At 37.6% G+C, this 22,739-nt stretch overlaps 3 protein-coding genes across 3 annotated transcripts; all 3 read left to right on the top strand.

Moving 5' to 3' along the window:
• The first annotated feature begins 858 nt into the window (after nt 1-858).
• LOC128367012 (ladderlectin-like) lies at nt 859-3,548 on the top strand. The gene is made up of 8 exons (XM_053327784.1): nt 859-907; nt 1,053-1,082; nt 1,174-1,218; nt 1,882-1,938; nt 2,263-2,354; nt 2,717-2,842; nt 2,954-3,053; nt 3,478-3,548. Exons 1-8 carry the CDS (start codon nt 859-861, stop codon nt 3,546-3,548), a joined length of 570 nt encoding a protein of 189 aa, XP_053183759.1.
• A 6,461-nt stretch (nt 3,549-10,009) lies between these two features.
• LOC128367008 (ladderlectin-like) lies at nt 10,010-13,750 on the top strand. The gene is made up of 8 exons (XM_053327768.1): nt 10,010-10,058; nt 10,204-10,233; nt 10,325-10,369; nt 11,845-11,895; nt 12,457-12,548; nt 12,911-13,036; nt 13,159-13,258; nt 13,680-13,750. The coding sequence occupies exons 1-8, from the start codon at nt 10,010-10,012 to the stop codon at nt 13,748-13,750; spliced, it is 564 nt and encodes a 187-aa protein (XP_053183743.1).
• Nucleotides 13,751-19,327: 5,577 nt separating this feature from the next.
• LOC128366996 (ladderlectin-like) lies at nt 19,328-22,087 on the top strand. Its single transcript, XM_053327757.1, has 8 exons — nt 19,328-19,376; nt 19,522-19,551; nt 19,643-19,687; nt 20,328-20,393; nt 20,836-20,924; nt 21,378-21,503; nt 21,642-21,741; nt 22,017-22,087. The coding sequence occupies exons 1-8, from the start codon at nt 19,328-19,330 to the stop codon at nt 22,085-22,087; spliced, it is 576 nt and encodes a 191-aa protein (XP_053183732.1).
• Nucleotides 22,088-22,739: the final 652 nt, after the last annotated feature.

Raw genomic sequence — 22,739 nt, 5'->3', positions numbered from 1 at the left:
TGTTTGAATGGGACTTTTATACCTTTTGTAGAGTGTACTGATTTGCCATTTTTTCATGGATATGAAAGAATCAATAAAAAGTATAATTAAAAACAAAATAATACTAATAACTTCTTCAGCTGCAAATGCAGTAATGCGCAGCACATGCTCGACCCTGCTGTTTACAAGATGTTAGTGTGTAAGTGTGTAAGCTCACATCGTTATCTTTATAGTTATTGTTCTTAGTGTGGATGGCCCTTTATAGACCTATAACCAAATCCAGATCCAACCACTTGCTGCATTGTACTGGTGTATAGGACATAGAAGTATAGAAGATGCACCACATTTGTAAATGAAAAAAAAAACATGTCAAAGTTGCGTCTTATATCACAGTTTTAACAGTAAATACTTATTCTTTATTTTTGTTACTGTTAACAAATCTCATGAAATTCATAATAAACATCGAATCATTAACAAGTATTGCCTACATGTAGTCACACATGTGCACAACCCAGTTTCAGTATTTGTTTTTAACCATTAACTTAAACAAGGAAATGGTTTCTGACAAACAGCTCAGATTACAAGGTCAGATCTTCAAGTGTAATTCACAATCATCTTCCCACACACACAGTAAATCATAAACAAACACCATCACGTTTTGCCACACTAACAAATGTGACTCACCGAGCATCAGTGTGTATATAAAGAGCAGAGCAGCCTCCTCTCATCACTGATACCTGAAGAACATCACCTCACATTTACTTGACAAGGTAAGACACCTGCTGCTTTGACTTTTTCTGTCTATCCAGACTTTTCATTCAGTGGAGCTTATGTTTCTGTTCTCCCTCTCAGAAAAATCTTTAGATCTCTGTGATCACCATGAAGACTGTCCTCGTCCTCTCCATTCTCTTCTGTGCTGCTTTTGCAGGTCAGACACTTTAGACTTAACATACACCATCATCAGTCAGCAGTCCACTAACATTGTATTCTATGGTTACCCTTTGCACCTTGTGTTTTGGAGTACAACACTATGAACACTACTGTTACTAACAGGGTGATGTTTTTTTCTGCAGCTCCAGCTGAAGACAAAGAGAAAGCTCTAGGTTAGTATTGATGGTTTGGTTTAAAATACACAGAGACATTAAGAATATAATGCTTATATCTGACATCAATATTATTATTATTCATCCACAGATGCAGCAGTGGTGGTCCCAGAGGAACAGATGGCTGTTGAACCAGGTACTTTTTTCTACATAGTTTGTTATGTTAGTTGGCCTATACCATGATAAGCACTAAATGAAAATTAACCTATTCTAGTGTTTACAGTTGTTTTGACTATTCAAGTTGTTAATTGATAGATAATACTTTAAGACACATTTTCCCAAAGCAAGGGTTGTGTGAAGTTTGGACCCAGTGCCAAAAGCTATGGGAACCCTGAAAGTTTTATCATCTTCAAGTCATCATCAAGTTTTTAGCCATATTAATGGCTCTGGGGCTGGAGTTGGTTCATCTGTTGGTCCCTTTCTTTGGTTTTAGACCAAATATTAGCAAAACAACAGAACATTCCTATTAGTGTAAGCTGCACTAGACTCTTCTGTATCTATGGCTCCATCTTATTTTTTGTGTGGTGTAATTTGTTGCCACCAGATTTACTAGACATGTCATAGGGCGGGTTTGTACAGCTTCAGGGTTATAGGCAAGGAGGTAGTTAGCGTTTCATGTTTGTTCATTTACCCTGCCAGATGCTGAGTAAACAGACTAAATGTTAAACTCCCTGGTCTTTATTGTCTGTAAAAGAACCCAACACTACAGTGTATTACTCAGATTCATGCAGTAACTTATGTATCCATTGTGTTGATTTGTTGGTAATATGATGTCACTTTGACATCCTTGACTCAACAGAGATGGAGGAGATGATGACAGATGTGAAAGAAGACTCTGCGCCTGTTCCCATGAACGGTAATCAGAATGAACAACTATATTCTACAAATATACTTTAATTTTAGAAAACAGTACAGTGGTTAATTTTGATATTATACATATCACTATCATGTATAAGTGTCATGCTGTCATGGTAAACATTACTAATGTAATGTTAGGATGTCCAAAAGAGGATACCAGTAGTTTCTGCATGTGTTAGGGGCATTAACTAAAACCTATCTAGTGTTTACATCACAGCCATTTTTCTACAAAATATGTCAGATACATTTCAGCATTGCAAGAAAAACATTTTTAGCTCAGTCTAAGTAAAGTTCATGTTCTCTCTCCTCTGTCTCTCTATAGCTCGTTTTAACTTCTGTCCAGACGGCTGGTTCAGTCACAGCTCTCGTTGCTTCATGTTCGTCAATACTCCCATGTCTTGGTTCAATGCTGAGGTATTGCTACTGTTATATGTCTGTATTGTTAATGAGAGCAGTCACTCCCACTGAGCTTGTACACAATGTGAACATCAGGAATGGAATTATAGCTTTTCCTCTCATTTGATACTTACTCACTCAGTTTAACTACATTCAATTCATTTTAATTCACATTTAATTCTACAACACATAAATGTCTATTGTACACTAGCCCAGAGCTTCAGGATAGTCATTGCATTTGTCTGTAGATCATTCAGTGTGCCATCATCAACTCATGAAAAGCTGAGCTTTATGAGTAAATCTTCCCATTGAATGAAGACATGAAATGACTGCTGTATGTCTATTCACAAATATCCTGTTGTTCCTCCTCTGTCCAACAGGAGCACTGCAACGCCATGGGTGCCCACCTTGCCTCAGTCTCCAACCCCAGAGAGTACAGCTTCCTTCAGCAGATGACAAATACAGCTGGTCAGAGCATCGCATGGCTGGGAGGCTTCCGCCTGCAGGTCTGAATTTATGAATACATACCATCTTATTCAGTCCACATCTAGTCCAGGACGATGTCCAAAGTGAGTCTAGACTGAAGATAATCAAACTTTGTGCTCTTTGCCTCACAGGGCCGGTGGCTTTGGATTGACCGTGAGGGAATGTATTACACTAACTGGTACGCCCAATCCTCCTCCAGCAGCTCCCCATGCATGTACTTGTCCAAAACCAGTAAGTGCACCAGTTAATTTTATCATTAGGTTTTAGCTACTTTTATAGCCCTGAATCAGCTGTTTTCTGATGTTTTCTCACAAGGAAAAAGCAGCTGAGTTTGTACTGAGCAGGATTATAATATTTGTTATTGTTGGTTAAGATAAAATGTGTTATCTGCTAAGGCACTGGCTGGTTGTTTTTCTGTGGAGGCCAACACCAAAAACATATCAAATCCCCAATCTTTTTTCAGTTCTACAGTTACATTTGAATCCTCCACCACATAAATCAAGCTGTCCATGCTATGCTATAACAGATTCTCTCAGATAATGGTGTAAAATGTGCTGACAAAAAAGGGTTTAGTTTCAGACTAAACTTTAGTGTCATCACTATATGTGCATTAATTAAAAGTTTTTTGTATTTTTCTCATCTCATCAAATTTCAGATGGTTGGTGCAACACCCAGTGTACCTCTTCTTATCGCTTCATTTGTTCCAAGAACGCATTCGACTGTTGATACAACAAGACAACAACATCTGGGGCCTTGTGCTGGACCAGCAGCTATTTTTTCTGTTTAAAGCAAACTCATGAACTTTATTGTATGTCTTATTGAAATACTGCTTTCCACTGTTTATTCTTGAAGTAACTTTTGTGTAAAATCATTTATGTTTAGCTTGTTTTTTATAATAAAGATGTAAAAGAATAAAACAATGTGTGAGCTTTCTTTACGATTTTGGTTGAAAAATGGTTGTAGTCTCTAAATACTGATAGTCATCCATCTCAGAATTACAGAGGCAGGTTACAGTCCTGAATCGGATTTTATTATTATTCCTATAACCAGGCATGAATCAGGCAGTTAAAATGTTAAGTACATCTCAGAGGCCAAGGCCAAGTGCTCTTTTTTATAAAACATCTATTAATTCAAGAGACCCTTTGTTGTTCCATATCTCATAAATGTATTCTATATTTTCTTAACCCTTTGAAGGTCTGCTCAACTGTTTTGTAGAGGTCATTTTGTGACATGATATGTGAACAATAACAAAATCTATTTAAGCCAAACTTTTTACCCCATGACATGCAATGCACAAAAAGACCACTAGATGGCACTGGGATCGATAGATACAGGCCATGTCAATGCCCAACTGACGAAAACAGCACAGCATCAAAATCACTACTGACATGAAAGATCCTGTTCGGGCCATTTTTGATGGTGTGTTCCATTTATTTATTTATTTTTTATTATAAGCTAAAACTCTCAAACGATTTATTGAACAGAATGAATCCCTAACAAGTTTTTTTTAAAAGTTATACATGTGTAATGGTGACCCTTTCCTGCTTCATCACATCCCCCCCATTCAAAGCTCATGATTAAATCTTCTTCTTCTATCTCCACCAAGTTTGCATAAGTCAGGGATTTCTCCAGAACTACCCTCCATCCTCTCTGTCTGCTTCAGAGCCACATCAACTGCTTCTATACAAAGAATACCCTGCTGGCCTTTCCCCATACCCCACATACTGTATGTCATTGGCCTAAGGATAAAATGTTTAAAATTCCCTCACAATGGTACAGCCGTTGAAGTAAAGGGAAAGATAGAGGAAGCCTTCCCTAGTGTGTGTGTGTGTGTGTGTATGTATGTGTCTGCTTATGGATTCCTTCCCATGTGTAAGACCTAAAAAAAATAACCTACTGAATACAACTACCCCTCAGTGGTTGTGCTAGCCTTTTTCATTGTCTGTCATTTTGATGCACAGGGTTGCAAAAATTCTGTGATGATCAATTATTACCTGTCATTTTAAGTTAAATGTTTTAATGGTGAAAAGACTGCACCCCTTTGTGACCTGTAGTGGTCACAGACTCATTACAAAACTCCCTACAAAACTTAGCTCTTCAACACGCTGTCAGCACCCAGATAGCAAGATGCGTTAAGTAGCCTACAGTGTCAAGGTCAATATGATGCCCACATGCCCTAAAGGAACCTACCTTATTACACCAAAATAACACAAAACTGTATTTAATGCATTATAATACATTTAGTGAAGTAATGTTTAAATATAAAAATATATAAAATAAAATATTTCTAGAAAATACTATTAACCACCGTCTACTGCGTGATAATGTTCAACCAGAGAATTCATATGTCCACCACGACAGAGGATCCTAATGGACTTTACATTGGTATTGTGTCTGTGTCAGAACACAGAGACTGGCAGACACAAATGCAGGCAGGCAGAATCAGTTCTCAAGTATGTTTATTCAGTCCAAGAGTCGGAAACCAGGAAGTACAAAATCTCTAGGCAAAAACTCGGAATCCAAAACGCAAAAAACTGGTCAATAACACTAGGAATCTAAACTAGGGATAATGCTGGAACTCTGACAGGAAACTGACAAGACGTTCTGGCACTGACACACAGGGGTAGTGTTGTGTCGTTCGCGAACGTGTCGTTCGAACGAACGAATCTTTTGAGTGAACCAAGTGAACTGAATCACTTCATGAACTGATTCGTTCCTTTCTCAGTTCAGTTCAGTTGAGCTCAGCCACGAGCATGGCTGCCGGTCGGGAGTGGAACTGCCGCGACTCACTCACTCGTTCACTGCGAACGAAACACTCAGTGAACGACAACACTGACACAGCGCCACTTTCAGCACAGTACATGAACGAGATTCACGTCCTCAGCATGTCGTTCAATGAATCGTTCGCGAACGAATCACGTTCGCGAACTGCTGAAAGTGGCGCTGTGTCAGTCATTCACTGACTCAGGGCACTGAGGGCTGAGGAGTTGATTCATGTTCAGTACATGTACTGCTAACATTAGCGCTGTGTTGCTAACATCAGTGTAGCATCATGTTATGTTATTTTACTGTGCACAGAGGACACTTTCACTGTGTAATATTTTTAGTGCATGTATAAGCAGCGCTGCGTCTCCCGCGAATGATTGTATAATATAGTCCTTGAACGGACCGTCCCTCAGTAAGTGAACGTGAACCTCAGGGCTGAATCATGAACTGAATGACGGATAATTTGGCTCTTTATCAGTTCAGGGAGTTGGAGAGCACTGAACGATTCGGTGAACGAATCTTTTGAACGAATCATTTTAATGAACGGATTCTAAAGATTCAGTACAGTAAAAAGAACTGCCGTTCCCATCACTACACAGGGGAGCACTGGTTATATACACACAGGAGGGAAGGGATAACGAGACACAGGTGAAACACATAAGGGCGGGGACAGGTAATCACACGTGGAGCAGGAAGTGAGCACAGAGACTAGGGTGTCAAAATAAAACAGGAAACAGACACATGACAGACCCTGACAGTCTGTGGTACTGCACCTTTCAAAGTCAGTGAGGTAGGAGCAAAAAAAAACAATACACATGGAAGACTATAAAAAATATAAAGCAAAAACACAGGCAAAAAGAGCACCTCTAAAGGAGGCACATACAATAAACAAGCACAAAAACATTTTAGGGTCAGAGAAAGGCCAATTTAAAACATCAACAGTATAAGGTCTGGCAGTTAAGAGTGTGTGTGATAATAGAGTGAGATTATACTGTACATAGTTTATTCTATATAAGACTGGTTGTGTGCAGATTGCTAATGCTTGTCGCTTTAAGATGAATGTGACCTGGTGCATGAGTTAAGTCATAGTCATTTGGGTACTTCACCACCTGATGCTCAGGTACACTTGTTGGTATTGTGAGATGTGGATAATTACATCACCTCCTGCTCTGCTTGGCATCCACATTTTTTTTTTTTTTGCAGAACGTGCCAATGTTTAGACATGAATAGTAGAAGTTCTCTGACCAATCAGGGCACTTTCCAATTTCCGAAGCCTTTTGCAAAGATGACAAGTGATGTCCAGCATGGAGTCCCTGAAGCAGATGATGGGAGGAGGTGATCCATGAAGAAGACTTCAGTTTTGGGAAGTGATTTGCATATGTAGGGCTGACCTATTCTCTGTAATAATGCTGTAAATAATCAGTTTGTGTTTAAATCTAGTTTTTAGTTCAGTCTTTGTCAAGTCATCTGTTCTTTTGAGTTTGATCTGTTCAGTCTGTTCTATTGTGTTTTGTAATTGGTTTGTTTGCTCAGCTCAGCAGTTTTTTGGTTTTTGTAAACACTTCAGAGAATCTTCAGCCATGTTTTTTACATTTGCTCCAATTACATCACTACTGTGACAACGACACTACATATTTAAATACTACAAGTCCCAAAATAAAAAAAACCTACTTAAATAATAATCATGTTAATCAACTATCTTCCAACAACAAAACTAATTCACAAGTCATGTATTATATACATAATTAGAAATCAGTTCCCCTTTCTCTAGGTAAACTTAAACATCAAAATTCAAAACCATTTAAATTATTGATTATTTGTTGTAACCCAGAATATCTCAAGGTGTTGTTAAGTCATTCAATGGAAAATGAAATGATCTTACATAATCATATTATCTATAATACAAAGGAAAATAAACTGCATCATACTTATCCTAACCAATTATAATCATTACCAATGATTTGTTATCTCATCTTCCTTCAGTCAGAATGCTCAATTCTCTAGACTAGTAACTAGAAATCATAAATTAATCTGAATCTGAAGCAGGAAACATTTATTGTATTGGACTTTGATACAATGTACTTTGAATCCTACTCTCTCAACCTCTCTCTTTACTACTGTAATTAATAGCATACCAACAGTTTTATAATCAAAACAAACTTTACACTCATTATATATGGCACACTGCAGATAAACTAACAATCATTAAGGCAGTCTCAGCTGTTCAACTTCAAGAAAGATATTCATATTTGATTCTTCTGTTTGTAAAACCACTGCATTAAGAGCCATTCAAAATCTCTCTGTTTTAATTGATGCATTCATATTAAGTATAAAACATCTGCCCATTCAAAATTACCACAGTTCTCAGAGGGTGAGGGCTGGATTCCCAAAAGATTTTGAGATTTCGAAAACTTGGCGAACTGTTGCTTATTTCTATCAGTTATGAAGCAACATTATCATTCATTGGGGATTGTGTTTCTGTCTGCCTGCTGAATTTAAATGGTAATTGGACTTATAACCCTTTTCTAGTCTTTTTGATCGAAAGCAATTTTTCACTACATGTCATACTCACATTAATGCACTGATGACAGGAGCTATCATACAGGATGCCAACCAGCTCATCAAGACGGAGACTAACCATTTGCACACATTCACACACCTTTGGCACAGCCATCAGGAGCAATTTGGGGTAAAGTATTTTGCCAAAGGACACATCCATATGCAGACTGAGGGAGCCGGGAATCGAACCAAACAGAAGTATATATGTAAATACCAAAAGAAGTAATATTCTCTTTTAGGTCTGTTTTTCCTCTCTACCAATTCTGAGGGAAATATCTGGTCCCTAGCTGCTAAATGCTCCACTATGTTCATAAGCTGATCAACTTTAACCAAATAGGTTTTGCACTTAAACCTAACCAAAACATACCCAAGAAATAAAAAGTTGGAAATAGTCTGGAAGCATAGCAGACTAGATGAATCCACAATCACTTGATCCCCAAACCATGTGTTCCAGTAAAACACTTATCAGTACAATAAAATATTGTTATTTCCTCATGATTATAGGCATCTTGCTTCCTAGATTGAGGTAGTGATATAAGAACCCAATTTCATAATGTGGTGGTATACACTACATACACTCTCAAATTAGAACACACCAGCATGCCTACAACATAGATGGATGTACAGATGTTTGTTGCCTGTAAGGCTTTTCTGCCTGTCGCACCTCTGCTAGTCCAGTGGGCCAACTGCAGGTCCATCAGATGGGAGCCACCCTCTACAGATGTTTTGCCCTTTAAACCCAAGAATATCTCTGGGTGATGGGACATCTTTGGAGTGGTGGGTGGTGGCCCTAAAATCCTTGGTTCACCCATTTAGGGTATCTTCTTCAGAGCAACAGAAGCTCTCTTTCTCTGCCTCCTCAGCCAGTTCCCTGAGTGCCTGTCTACCATTCTGCCTTTAGGTTCATAACTGGGGATGACTTTAGAACATGTTGTATAATTCATGGGAGAGAAGAGAATGGCACTGCATCCTATTTATATACAAACCTCTCCTTGGCAAACCTCCTGGGTAATTAACATCCCTTATTAACTATACTTCACACTGCACTAGGGTATGTGGTCTTTGAAAGTCAAAATGTTAGCTCTAAGGATGGGAAATTGGCTATTAATTAAGTTCACCAAAAGTGAAACTACTTGTACAAGATAGTAAAATTGGACAAGATAATCATTCATCTTTAATCACTTTAAATCTCTTTGTTGACACAGTGTGAAAGCATATTGCTTTTATAACGTTAATATCAGGATGTCCTAGAAAATGTGTTTGCTCTCAATGGCCTACACTTTATAAAGGGTTTGAAGGAATTAATAAATGAACACAAAAAGTGTAGAAGTTATTGACACATCTCTTTTAAGTGTGCTCATACAGCATTTACATATTTGTTTCTTATTTTTCTTATCGTTAACAAATCCCATGAAATTCAATTAAACAATGAATCATATTAATAAGTATTTCCTGCCTGTACTTTACCCACAAATGCACAGCACAGTTTCATATTTTAACTATTAACTTAAATTGGCACTCAGTCACACAACAACAGAGTGGTTTATGAGAACAGCTCAGACTACAAGGTCAGATCTTCAAGTGTAATTCACAATCATCTTCCCACACACACAGTAAATCATAAACAAACACCATCACGTTTTGCCACACTAACAAATGTGACTCACCGAGCATCAGTGTGTATATAAAGAGCAGAGCAGCCTCCTCTCATCACTGATACCTGAAGAACATCACCTCACATTTACTTGACAAGGTAAGACACCTGCTGCTTTGACTTTTTCTGTCTATCCAGACTTTTCATTCAGTGGAGCTTATGTTTCTGTTCTCCCTCTCAGAAAAATCTTTAGATCTCTGTGATCACCATGAAGACTGTCCTCGTCCTCTCCATTCTCTTCTGTGCTGCTTTTGCAGGTCAGACACTTTAGACTTAACACACACCATCATCAGTCAGCAGTCCACTAACATTGTATTCTATGGTTACCCTTTGCACCTTGTGTTTTGGAGTGCAACACTATGTACACTACTGTTACTAACAGGGTGATGTTTTTTTCTGCAGCTCCAGCTGAAGACAAAGAGAAAGCTCTAGGTTAGTATTGATGGTTTGGTTTAAAATACACAGAGACATTAAGAATATAATGCTTATATCTGACATCAATATTATTATGATTCATCCACAGATGCAGCAGTGGTGGTCCCAGAGGAACAGATGGCTGCTGCACTAGGTACTTTTTCTATACACTTTTCTGTGTTATTTATGCTATTTGCCCTATAACGTGACAACCATTAAATGAAAATGAACACAATAATTGACCTGCTGGCACAGATCACATCACACTGTTCAACAGAAAATGGCCTGCAAGGTAATATGAAGGTGTGCAGCAAAATTGCTGGTACATCCTTGAATGACGTCCATGACCTGTATAAGGTCAGGTCTTTGAAGAAAGCCCGATCAATCTTGGCTGATTTGAGCCATTCCTTATGGTGTGAATTTGTGTTGCTACCATCAGGGTGCAGATACAATCTGCCACAATGCAAAACAAACAAGTTCAAAAGGTCATTTATTCCTGCTGCTATCAGCCTTGTAAATGACACTGAAAATGTAATTGGTATTTGGTATTTGTTGTTGTATTTATTGCTGTGTGTGATGTCTGTGTATTACTGCTGGCTGTAAATCAACTTTGCCCCCCAGGGTTAATAAAAACTTGAACTTTGAAGCTTGAACCAAACACAACAGTTAATTAATCAGACTCAGGCTGTAACTTATGTATTGATTGTGTTGGTGCCTTGCCTTGCCTTATTGGTAATATCACATCACTTTGACATCCTTATTTAACGGAGATGGGCAAGGAGGTCGTTAGCGTTTTATGTTTGTTCATTTACCCTGCCAGATGCTGAGTAAACAGACTAAATGTTAAGAGACATTAAGAATATAAGATGCTTATATCTGACATCAATATTATTATGATTCATCCACAGATGCAGCAATGGTGGTCCCAGAGGAACAGATGGCTGCTGCACCAGGTACTTTTTTCTACAAAGTTTGTTATGTTAGTTGGCCTATACCATGATAAGCACTAAATGAAAATGAACCTATTCTAGTGTTTACAGTTGTTTTGACTATTCAAGTTGTTAATTGATAGATAATACTTTAAGATACATTTTCCCAAAGCAAGTTTTTCAGGGTTGTGTGAAGTTTGGACCCAGTGCCAAAAGCTATGGGAACCCTGAAAGTGTAGTTTTATCATCTTCAAGTCATCATCAAGTTTTTAGCCATATTAATGGCTCTGGGGCTGGAGTTGGTTCATCTGTTGGTCCCTTTCTTTGGTTTTAGACCAAATATTAGCAAAACAACAGAACATTCCTATTAGTGTAAGCTGCACTAGACTCTTCTGTATCTATGGCTCCATCTTATTTTTTGTGTGGTGTAATTTGTTGCCACCAGATTTACTAGACATGTCATAGGGCGGGTTTGTACAGCTTCAGGGTTATAGGCAAGGAGGTAGTTAGCGTTTCATGTTTGTTCATTTACCCTGCCAGATGCTGAGTAAACAGACTAAATATTAAACTCCCTGGTCTTTATTGTCTGTAAAAGAGCCCAACACTACAGTGTATTACTCAGATTCATGCAGTAACTTATGTATCCATTGTGTTGATTTGTTGGTAATATGATGTCACTTTGACATCCTTGACTCAACAGAGATGGAGGAGATGATGACAGATGTGAAAGAAGACTCTGCGCCCATGAACGGTAATCAGAATGAAGAACTATATATACTACAGATATACTTTAATATTAGAGAACACACTCACTATACACACCAAGTATTTTTCAAATTAACCACTGTACACTGAACTTTGTCACTGTAAAGTCAGTTTAGTGTACAGTGGTGAATTTTGATTTGATACTTATATATTACTATTATATATATGGATCAAAGACGTATAAGGTTTTCAAAGTAATCAACGGTAATCAGAATGAACAACTATATTCTACAAATATACTTTAATTTTAGAAAACAGTACAGTGGTTAATTTTGATATTATACATATCACTATTACTATATTATTCATGTATAAGTGTCATGCTGTCATGGTAAACATTACACATTACTAATGTAATGTTAGGATGTCCAAAAGAGGATATCAGTAGTTTCTGCATGTGTTAGGGGCATTAACTAAAACCTATCTAGTGTTTACATCACAGCCATTTTTCTACAAAATATGTCAGATACATTTCAGCATTGCAAGAAAAACATTTTTAGCTCAGTCTAAGTAAAGTTCATGTTCTCTCTCCTCTGTCTCTCTATAGCTCGTTTTAACTTTTGTCCAGACGGCTGGTTCAGTCACGGCTCTCGTTGCTTCATGTTCGTCAATACTCCCATGTCTTGGTTCAATGCTGAGGTATTGCTACTGTTATATGTCTGTATTGTTAATGAGAGCAGTCACTCCCACTGAGCTTGTACACAATGTGAACATCAGGAATGGAATTATAGCTTTTCCTCTCATTTGATACTTACTCACTCAGTTTAACTACATTCAATTCATTTTAATTCACATTTAATTCTACAACACATAAATGTCTATTGTACACTAGCCCAGAGCTTCAGGATAGTCATTGTATTTGACTGTTGATCATTCAGTGTGTCATCATCAACTCATGAAAAGCTGAGCTTTATGAGTAAATCTTCCCATTGAATGAAGACATGAAATGACTGCTGTATGTCTATTCACAAATATCCTGTTGTTCCTCCTCTGTCCAACAGGAGCACTGCAACGCCATGGGTGCCCACCTCGCCTCTGTCTCCAACCCCAGAGAGTACAGCTTCCTTCAGCAGATGACAAATACAGGTGGTCAGAGCATCGCATGGCTGGGAGGCTTCCGCCTGCAGGTCTGAATTTATGAATACATACCATCTTATTCAGTCCAGATCTAGCCCAGGACCTGGTCCAAAAGGAGTCTAGAATTAAGACCAAATGAAGATAATCAAACTTTGTGCTCTTTACATCACAGGGCAAGTGGCTGTGGATTGACCGTGAGGGAATGTATTACACTAACTGGTACGCCCAGTCCTCCTCCAGCAGCTCCCCATGCATGTACTTGTCCAAAACCAGTAAGTCCACCAGTTAATTAACAAAGGTTTTAGCTACTTTTACAGCCCTGAATCAGCTGTTTTCTGATGTTTTCTCACAAGGAAAAAGCAGCTGAGTTTGTACTGAGCAGGATTATAATATTTGTTATTGTTGGTTAAGATAAAATGTGTTATCTGCTAAGGCACTGGCTGGTTGTTTTTCTGTGGAGGCCAACACCAAAAACATATCAAATCCCCAATCTTTTTTCAGTTCTACAGTTACATTTGAATCCTCCACCACATAAATCAAGCTGTCCATGCTATGCTATAACAGATTCTCTCAGATAATGGTGTAAAATGTGCTGACAAAAAAGGGTTCAGTTTCAGACTAAACTTTAGTGTCATCACTATATGTGCATTAATTAAAAGTTTTTTGTATTTTTCTCATCTCATCAAATTTCAGATGGTTGGTGCAACACCCAGTGTACCTCTTCTTATCGCTTCATTTGTTCCAAGAACGCATTTGACTGTTGATACAACAACACAACAACATCTGGGGCCTTGTGCTGGACCAGCAGCCATTTTTTCTGTTTAAAGCAAACTCATGAACTTTATTGTATGTCTTATTGAAATACTGCTTTCCACTGTTTATTCTTGAAGTAACTTTTGTGTAAAATCATTTATGTTTAGCTTGTTTTTTATAATAAAGATGTAAAAGAATAAAACAATGTGTGAGCTTTCTTTACGATTTTGGTTGAAAAATGGTTGTAGTCTCTAAATACTGATAGTCATCCATCTCAGAATTACAGAGGCAAGTTACAGTCCTGAATCGGATTTTATTATTATTCCTATAACCGGGCATGAATCAGGCAGTTAAAAAGTTTAAGTACATCTCAGAGCAAATACTTTCATCTCTGGTTTTGATTAAAGACTGTACAATGAATCACAGTAAATATAACTTGTCTTACTATGAAGAGCTCATTAAAGATTGTGTGAGCAGTAGGAGAGCATGATGGTTTTCTATCTGTTCTTCCCCAAGAGGGTAAAAAAGGAACAACTTTTCTGACATAGGCCAAGTGCTCTTTTTTATAAAACATCTATTAATTCAAGAGACCCTTTGTTGTTCCATACCTCATAAATGTATTCTATATTCTCTTATCTCTTTGTAGGTCTGCTCAACCATTTTGTAGAGGTCATTTTGTGACATGATATGTGGTCAATAACAAAATCTATTTAAGCCAAACTTTTTGGGCAATCTCTACCCCTTGTATAAGACATGCAATGCACAAAAATACCACTAGATGGCACTGGGATTGCTAGATACAGGCCATGTCAATGCCCAACTGACAAAAACAGCACAGCATCAAAATCACTACTGACATGAAAGATCCTGTTCGGGCCATTTTTGATGGTGTGTTCCATTTATTTGTTTATTTTTTATTATAAGCTAAAACTCTCAAACGATTTATTGAACAGAATGAATCCCTAACATGTTTTTTTTTTAAGTTATACATGTGTAATGGTGACCCTTTCCTGCTTCATCACATCCCCCCCATTCAAAGCTCATGATTAAATCTTCTTCTTCTATCTCCACCAAGTTTGCATAAGTCAGGGATTTCTCCAGAACTACCCTCCATCCTCTCTGTCTGCTTCAGAGCCACATCAACTGCTTCTATACAAAGAATACCCTGCTGGCCTTTCCCCATACCCCACATACTGTATGTCATTGGCCTAAGGAGAAAATGTTTAAAATTCCCTCACAATGGTACAGCCGTTGAAGTAAAGGAAAAGATAGAGGAAGCCTTCCCTAGTGTGTGTGTGTGTGTGTGTGTGTGTGTGTGTGTGTGTGTGTGTGTCTGCTTATGGATTCCTTCCCATGTGTAAGACCTAAAATAAATAACCTACTGAATACAACTACCCCTCAGTGGTTGTGTTAGCCTTTGTCTTGCCATTGTCTGTCATTTTGATGCACAGGGTTGCAAAAATTCTGTGATGATCAATTATTACCTGTCATTTTAAGTTAAATGTTTTAATGGTGAAAAGACTGCACCCCTTTGTGACCTGTAGTGGTCACAGACTCATTACAAAACTCCCTACAAAACTTAGCTCTTCAACACGCTGTCAGCACCCAGATAGCAAGATGCGTTAAGTAGCCTACAGTGTCAAGGTCAATATGATGCCCACATGCCCTAAAGGAACCTACCTTATTACACCAAAATAACACAAAACTGTATTTAATGCATTATAATACATTTAGTGAAGTAATGTTTAAATATAAAAATATATAAAATAAAATATTTCTAGAAAATACTATTAACCACCGTCTACTGCGTGATAATGTTCAACCAGGGAATTCATATGTCCACCACGACAGAGGATCCTAATGGACTTTACATTGGTATTGTGTCTGTGGTACTGACACCTTTCAAAGTCAGTGAGGTAGGAGCAAAAAAAAAAAAACAATAAACATGGAAGACTATAAAAATATAAAGCAAAAAGAGCACCTCTAAAGGAAGCACATACAATAAACAAGCACAAAAACATTTTAGGGTCAGAGAAAGGCCAATTTAAAACATCAACAGTATAAGGTCTGGCAGTTAAGAGTGTGTGTGATAATAGAGTGAGATTATACATATTTTATTCTATATAAGTGCAGATTGCTAATTCGTGTCGCTTTAAGATGAATGTGACCTGGTGCATGAGTTCAGTCATAGTCATTTGGGTACTTCACCACCTGATGCTCAGGTACACTTGTTGGTATTGTGAGATGTGGATAATAACATCACCTCCTGCTCTGCTTGGCATCCACATTCTTTTTTTTTTTTTTTTTTTGAGAACGTGCCAATGTGTACACATGAATAGTAGAAGTTCTCTGACCAATCAGGGCACTTTCCAATTTCCGAAGCCTTTTGCAAAGATGACAAGTGATGTCCAGCATGGAGTCTCTGAAGCAGATGATGGGAGGAGGTGATCCATGAAGAAGACTTCAGTTTTGGGAAGTGATTTGCATAAGTAGGGCTGACCTATTCTCTGTAATAATGCTGTAAATAATCAGTTTGTGTTTAAATCTAGTTTTTAGTTCAGTCTTTGTCAAGTCATCTGTTCTTTTGAGTTTGATCTGTTCAGTCTGTTCTATTGTGTTTTGTAATTGGTTTGTTTGCTCAGCTCAGCAGTTTTCTGGTTTTTGTAAACACTTCAGAGAATCTTCAGCCATGTTTTTTACATTTGCTCCAATTACATCACTACTGTGACAACAACACTACATATTTAGTAGCCTTTCTGCTGCATATACATTTTTAAATACTACAAGTCCCAAAATAAAAAAATAATACTTAAATAATACTACTTACTTACTTACTACTTAGATAATAATCATGTTAATCAAACCTTGCCAACAACAAAACTAATTCACAAGTCATGTATTATATACATAATTAGAAATCAGTTCCCCTTTCTCTAGGTAAACTTAAACATCAAAATTCAAAACCATTTAAATTATTGATTATTTGTTGTAACCCAGAATATCTCAAGGTGTTGTTAAGTCATTCAATGGAAAATGAAATGATCTTACATAATCATATTATCTATAATACAAAGGAAAATAAACTGCATCATACTTATCCTAACCAATTATAATCATTACCAATGATTTGTTATCTCATCTTCCTTCAGTCAGAATGCTCAATTCTCTAGACTAGTAACTAGAAATCATAAATTAATCTGAATCTGAAGCAGGAAACATTTATTGTATTGGACTTTGATACAATGTACTTTGAATCCTACTCTCTCAACCTCTCTCTTTACTACTGTAATTAATAGCATACCAACAGTTTTATAATCAAAACAAACTTTACACTCATTATATATGGCACACTGCAGATAAACTAACAATCATTAAGGCAGTCTCAGCTGTTCAACTTCAAGAAAGATATTCATATTTGATTCTTCTGTTTGTAAAACCACTGCATTAAGAGCCATTCAAAATCTCTCTGTTTTAATTGATGCATTCATATTAAGTATAAAACATCTGCCCATTCAAAATTACCACAGTTCTCAGAGGGTGAGGGCTGGATTCCCAAAAGATTTTGAGATTTCGAAAACTTGGCGAACTGTTGCTTATTTCTATCAGTTATGAAGCAACATTATCATTCATTGGGGATTGTGTTTCTGTCTGCCTGCTGAATTTAAATGGTAATTGGACTTATAACCCTTTTCTAGTCTTTTTGATCGAAAGCAATTTTTCACTACATGTCATACTCACATTAATGCACTGATGACAGGAGCTATCATACAGGATGCCAACCAGCTCATCAAGACGGAGACTAACCATTTGCACACATTCACACACCTTTGGCACAGCCATCAGGAGCAATTTGGGGTAAAGTATTTTGCCAAAGGACACATCCATATGCAGACTGAGGGAGCCGGGAATCGAACCAAACAGAAGTATATATGTAAATACCAAAAGAAGTAATATTCTCTTTTAGGTCTGTTTTTCCTCTCTACCAATTCTGAGGGAAATATCTGGTCCCTAGCTGCTAAATGCTCCACTATGTTCATAAGCTGATCAACTTTAACCAAATAGGTTTTGCACTTAAACCTAACCAAAACATACCCAAGAAATAAAAAGTTGGAAATAGTCTGGAAGCATAGCAGACTAGATGAATCCACAATCACTTGATCCCCAAACCATATGTTCCAGTAAAACACTTATCAGTACAATAAAATATTGTTATTTCCTCATGATTATAGGCATCTTGCTTCCTAGATTGAGGTAGTGATATAAGAACCCAATTTCATAATGTGGTGGTATACACTACATACACTCTCAAATTAGAACACACCAGCATGCCTACAACATAGATGGATGTACAGATGTTTGTTGCCTGTAAGGCTTTTCTGCCTGTCGCACCTCTGCTAGTCCAGTGGGCCAACTGCAGGTCCATCAGATGGGAGCCACCCTCTACAGATGTTTTGCCCTTTAAACCCAAGAATATCTCTGGGTGATGGGACATCTTTGGAGTGGTGGGTGGTGGCCCTAAAATCCTTGGTTCACCCATTTAGGGTATCTTCTTCAGAGCAACAGAAGCTCTCTTTCTCTGCCTCCTCAGCCAGTTCCCTGAGTGCCTGTCTACCATTCTGCCTTTAGGTTCATAACTGGGGATGACTTTAGAACATGTTGTATAATTCATGGGAGAGAAGAGAATGGCACTGCATCCTATTTATATACAAACCTCTCCTTGGCAAACCTCCTGGGTAATTAACATCCCTTATTAACTATACTTCACACTGCACTAGGGTATGTGGTCTTTGAAAGTCAAAATGTTAGCTCTAAGGATGGGAAATTGGCTATTAATTAAGTTCACCAAAAGTGAAACTACTTGTACAAGATAGTAAAATTGGACAAGATAATCATTCATCTTTAATCACTTTAAATCTCTTTGTTGACACAGTGTGAAAGCATATTGCTTTTATAACGTTAATATCAGGATGTCCTAGAAAATGTGTTTGCTCTCAATGGCCTACACTTTATAAAGGGTTTGAAGGAATTAATAAATGAACACAAAAAGTGTAGAAGTTATTGACACATCTCTTTTAAGTGTGCTCATACAGCATTTACATATTTGTTTCTTATTTTTCTTATCGTTAACAAATCCCATGAAATTCATCATAAACAATGAATCATATTAATAAGTATTTCCTGCCTGTACTTTACCCACAAATGCACAGCACAGTTTCATATTTTAACTATTAATTTAAATTGGCACTCAGTCACACAACAACAGAGTGGTTTATGAGAACAGCTCAGACTACAAGGTCAGATCTTCAAGTGTAATTCACAATCATCTTCCCACACACACAGTAAATCATAAACAAACACCATCACGTTTTGCCACACTAACAAATGTGACTCACCGAGCATCAGTGTGTATATAAAGAGCAGAGCAGCCTCCTCTCATCACTGATACCTGAAGAACATCACCTCACATTTACTTGACAAGGTAAGACACCTGCTGCTTTGACTTTTTCTGTCTATCCAGACTTTTCATTCAGTGGAGCTTATGTTTCTGTTCTCCCTCTCAGAAAAATCTTTAGATCTCTGTGATCACCATGAAGACTGTCCTCGTCCTCTCCATTCTCTTCTATGCTGCTTTTGCAGGTCAGACACTTTAGACTTAACATACACCATCATCAGTCAGCAGTCCACTAACATTGTATTCTATGGTTACCCTTTGCACCTTGTGTTTTGGAGTGCAACACTATGTACACTACTGTTACTAACAGGGTGATGTTTTTTTCTGCAGCTCCAGCTGAAGACAAAGAGAAAGCTCTAGGTTAGTATTGATGGTTTGGTTTAAAATACACAGAGACATTAAGAATATAATGCTTATATCTGACATCAATATTATTATGATTCATCCACAGATGCAGCAGTGGTGGTCCCAGAGGAACAGATGGCTGCTGCACTAGGTACTTTTTCTATACACTTTTCTGTGTTATTTATGCTATTTGCCCTATAACGTGACAACCATTAAATGAAAATGAACACAATAATTGACCTGCTGGCACAGATCACATCACACTGTTCAACAGAAAATGGCCTGCAAGGTAATATGAAGGTGTGCAGCAAAATTGCTGGTACATCCTTGAATGACCTCCATGACCTGTATAAGGTCAGGTCTTTGAAGAAAGCCCGATCAATCTTGGCTGATTTGAGCCATTCCTTATGGTGTGAATTTGTGTTGCTACCATCAGGGTGCAGATACAATCTGCCACAATGCAAAACAAACAAGTTCAAAAGGTCATTTATTCCTGCTGCCTTGTAAATGACACTGAAAATGTAATTGGTATTTGGTATTTGTTGTTGTATTTATTGCTGTGTGTGATGTCTGTGTATTACTGCTGGCTGTAAATCAACTTTGCCCCCCAGGGTTAATAAAAACTTGAACTTTGAAGCTTGAACCAAACACAACAGTTAATTAATCAGACTCAGGCTGTAACTTATGTATTGGTTGTGTTGGTTTGTTTGTTGGTTTGCGCTATATAAATAAAACTGCCTTGCCTTGCTTTGTTGGTAATATCACATCACTTTGACATCCTTATTTAACAGAGATGGAGGAGACAATGATGAAAGAAGAATTTGTGCCAGAAGATTCTGCCCCTGTTCCCATGAACGGTAATCAGAATGAACAACTATATATTCTACAACAGTGAAATACAATCAACACATGTAGACATGTTTGATAATGCAATACATTTAGATATCTGCAGTTTTTAATGTTGTTTCTTCAAGAATATCCTTTTTCAAAAGTTAGATAGTACAAATATATTGAAATATTAGAAGTTAGCACTCAGGTCAAGTCACTTCAGTATGCAGTGGTTCATTTTGATTTGACACATATTACTATTTATTGTGTTGAAAGTACCCTAAATCTAAAACTAAAACTCTGAACTCTAAAACTCTGTTTGTGCAGCTCGCAGGATAGAGAGATATAAATGCTGATATTGTACAAAATATACCAGATATATTTCAGCATTGCAAGAAGAACTTTTTTTATCAGAGCAGCCCAGTCTGTTAAAGTAAAACTTCATGTTCTCTCTCCTCTGTCTCTCTGTAGCTCGTAACTTCTGCCCAGACGGCTGGTTCAGCCACGGCTCTCGCTGCTTCCTGTTCGTCAACACTCCCATGTCTTGGTACAATGCTGAGGTATTGCTACTGTTGTATGTCTATGTTGTTAATCAGAGCAGTCACTCCCATTGAGCTTGTATGCAAAGCATGTGCATAAGCCCATTTTTTCATGGTCGACTAGTCAGTGGGTAAAAACGATGACTAATTGAATATTTGGTGCATGCTGACATTCACAAGGTTTAAATAGATAATATGTCAAACAATAACATTCAATATTCATAACAAACAACAAGCTTTATTTTATTTATTTATTATTATTATTATTATATTTATTGTACTTATCTCAATGATAATCAGCCTTTATTTGTTCATCCTCTAAAATATAACAGCGTGGATTTTTTTCTAACCATCATAAACAACGCTGAGCATGTCCTTTACAATCATCTTTAGCAATGTGAAGAAAATGAAGACATGAAATGACTGCTGTATGTCTATTCACAAATATCCTGTTGTTCCTCCTCTGTCCAACAGGAGCACTGCAACGCCATGGGTGCCCACCTCGCCTCTGTCTCCAACCCCAGAGAGTACAGCTTCCTTCAGCAGATGACAACTACAGGTGGTCAGAGCATCGCATGGCTGGGAGGCTTCAGCCTGCAGGTCTGAATTCATTAATACATAATGTCTTATTAGGTCCAGATCTACCCAAGGACCTGGTCCAAAGGTAGTCTGGAGTTTAGACCAAATGAAGATACTCAGAAAACACTCAAACTCAAACTTGTGCTCTTTGCCTCTCAGGGCAAGTGGCTGTGGATTGACCGTGAGGGAATGTATTACACTAACTGGTACTGCCAAGTATCCTCCAGCAGCTACCCATGCATGTACTTGCGCAACAACAGTAAGTCCACCAGTTAATTAAGTAAAAGTTTTAGCTCCTTTTATAGCCCTGGCTCAGCTATTTTCTAATCTTTGAAAAAGAAAGATTGGTTTGGATTGAAGCAGGATCATGGTATTTGCTAATGCTGGTTAAGATTAAATGTGTCATCTGCTAAGGCACTGGCTGGTTGTCCAGCTTTGTCCAGTCCAACAGTTATATTTGAATATATCCTCCACCACATAAATCAATACAGCTGTTCATGCTGTGCTGTAACAGATTCTCTCATCAAATTTCAGATGGTTGGGGGAACACCCAGTGTGGCAATGCTTATCGCTTCATTTGTTCCAAGAACATGTTCGGCTGTTGATACATCAACAGAACAACACAACAACATCTGGGGCCTTGTGCTGGACCAGCAGCCATTTTTTCTATTTAAAGCAAACTCATGAACTTTGTTGTATGTCTTATTGAAATACTGCTTTCCACTGTTTATTCTTGAAGTAACTTTTGTGTAAAATCATTTATGTTTAGCTTGTTTTTTATAATAAAGATGTAAAAGAATAAAACAATGTGTGAGCTTACTTTAGAGCTTGGTTGAAAAATGGTCATACTCTTAAAATATAGATAGTAACTTCTCTGTAATTGTGAGATGAATGACTAACAGTCCTGAGTCTGATTTTATAATGATTCCTGTAGCCAGGCAAGAATCAGGCGGTTTAAATAATGTTGTGTAAGTACATCTCAGACCAAATTTCATCTCTGGTTTTGATTAAAGATTGCACAATGAATATGACTTGTCTTTGATATGTTATGAAGAGCTACTTGATTAAATGCTCTTCCATTCCTCCAAAATGTTCTTCAGCAGAATCAGAAATGGTAATGATAATATATGGACATTGTAGGGAAGTACTGACATAGTTATTGCTATGTATATCTCATTGTACCCAATCTCACAACATCCAGCAGCACATCGGCAATGCCTCCACGGGATTCCAGCATTCCTAACCTCCAATGTTCAT

The sequence above is a fragment of the Scomber japonicus genome, chromosome 2 (assembly GCF_027409825.1).
Source record: "Scomber japonicus isolate fScoJap1 chromosome 2, fScoJap1.pri, whole genome shotgun sequence".
NCBI lineage: Eukaryota > Metazoa > Chordata > Actinopteri > Scombriformes > Scombridae > Scomber > Scomber japonicus.
This window is presented reverse-complemented; position numbering and strand designations above follow the sequence as displayed.

Excerpts from the sequence above, each read along its gene's own strand:
- LOC128367012 (XM_053327784.1), top strand. The coding sequence starts at position 859 with ATGAAGACTGTCCTCGTCCTCTCCATTCTCTTCTGTGCTGCTTTTGCA. Across the intron at positions 1,083-1,173 it reads AGACAAAGAGAAAGCTCTAG|ATGCAGCAGTGGTGGTCCCA; the intron begins GTTAGTATTGAT and ends ATTCATCCACAG. Across the intron at positions 1,939-2,262 it reads TGCGCCTGTTCCCATGAACG|CTCGTTTTAACTTCTGTCCA; the intron begins GTAATCAGAATG and ends GTCTCTCTATAG.
- LOC128367008 (XM_053327768.1), top strand. The coding sequence starts at position 10,010 with ATGAAGACTGTCCTCGTCCTCTCCATTCTCTTCTGTGCTGCTTTTGCA. Across the intron at positions 10,059-10,203 it reads CTTCTGTGCTGCTTTTGCAG|CTCCAGCTGAAGACAAAGAG; the intron begins GTCAGACACTTT and ends TTTTTTCTGCAG. Across the intron at positions 12,549-12,910 it reads TGTCTTGGTTCAATGCTGAG|GAGCACTGCAACGCCATGGG; the intron begins GTATTGCTACTG and ends TCTGTCCAACAG.
- LOC128366996 (XM_053327757.1), top strand. The coding sequence starts at position 19,328 with ATGAAGACTGTCCTCGTCCTCTCCATTCTCTTCTATGCTGCTTTTGCA. Across the intron at positions 19,377-19,521 it reads CTTCTATGCTGCTTTTGCAG|CTCCAGCTGAAGACAAAGAG; the intron begins GTCAGACACTTT and ends TTTTTTCTGCAG. Across the intron at positions 20,394-20,835 it reads TGCCCCTGTTCCCATGAACG|CTCGTAACTTCTGCCCAGAC; the intron begins GTAATCAGAATG and ends GTCTCTCTGTAG.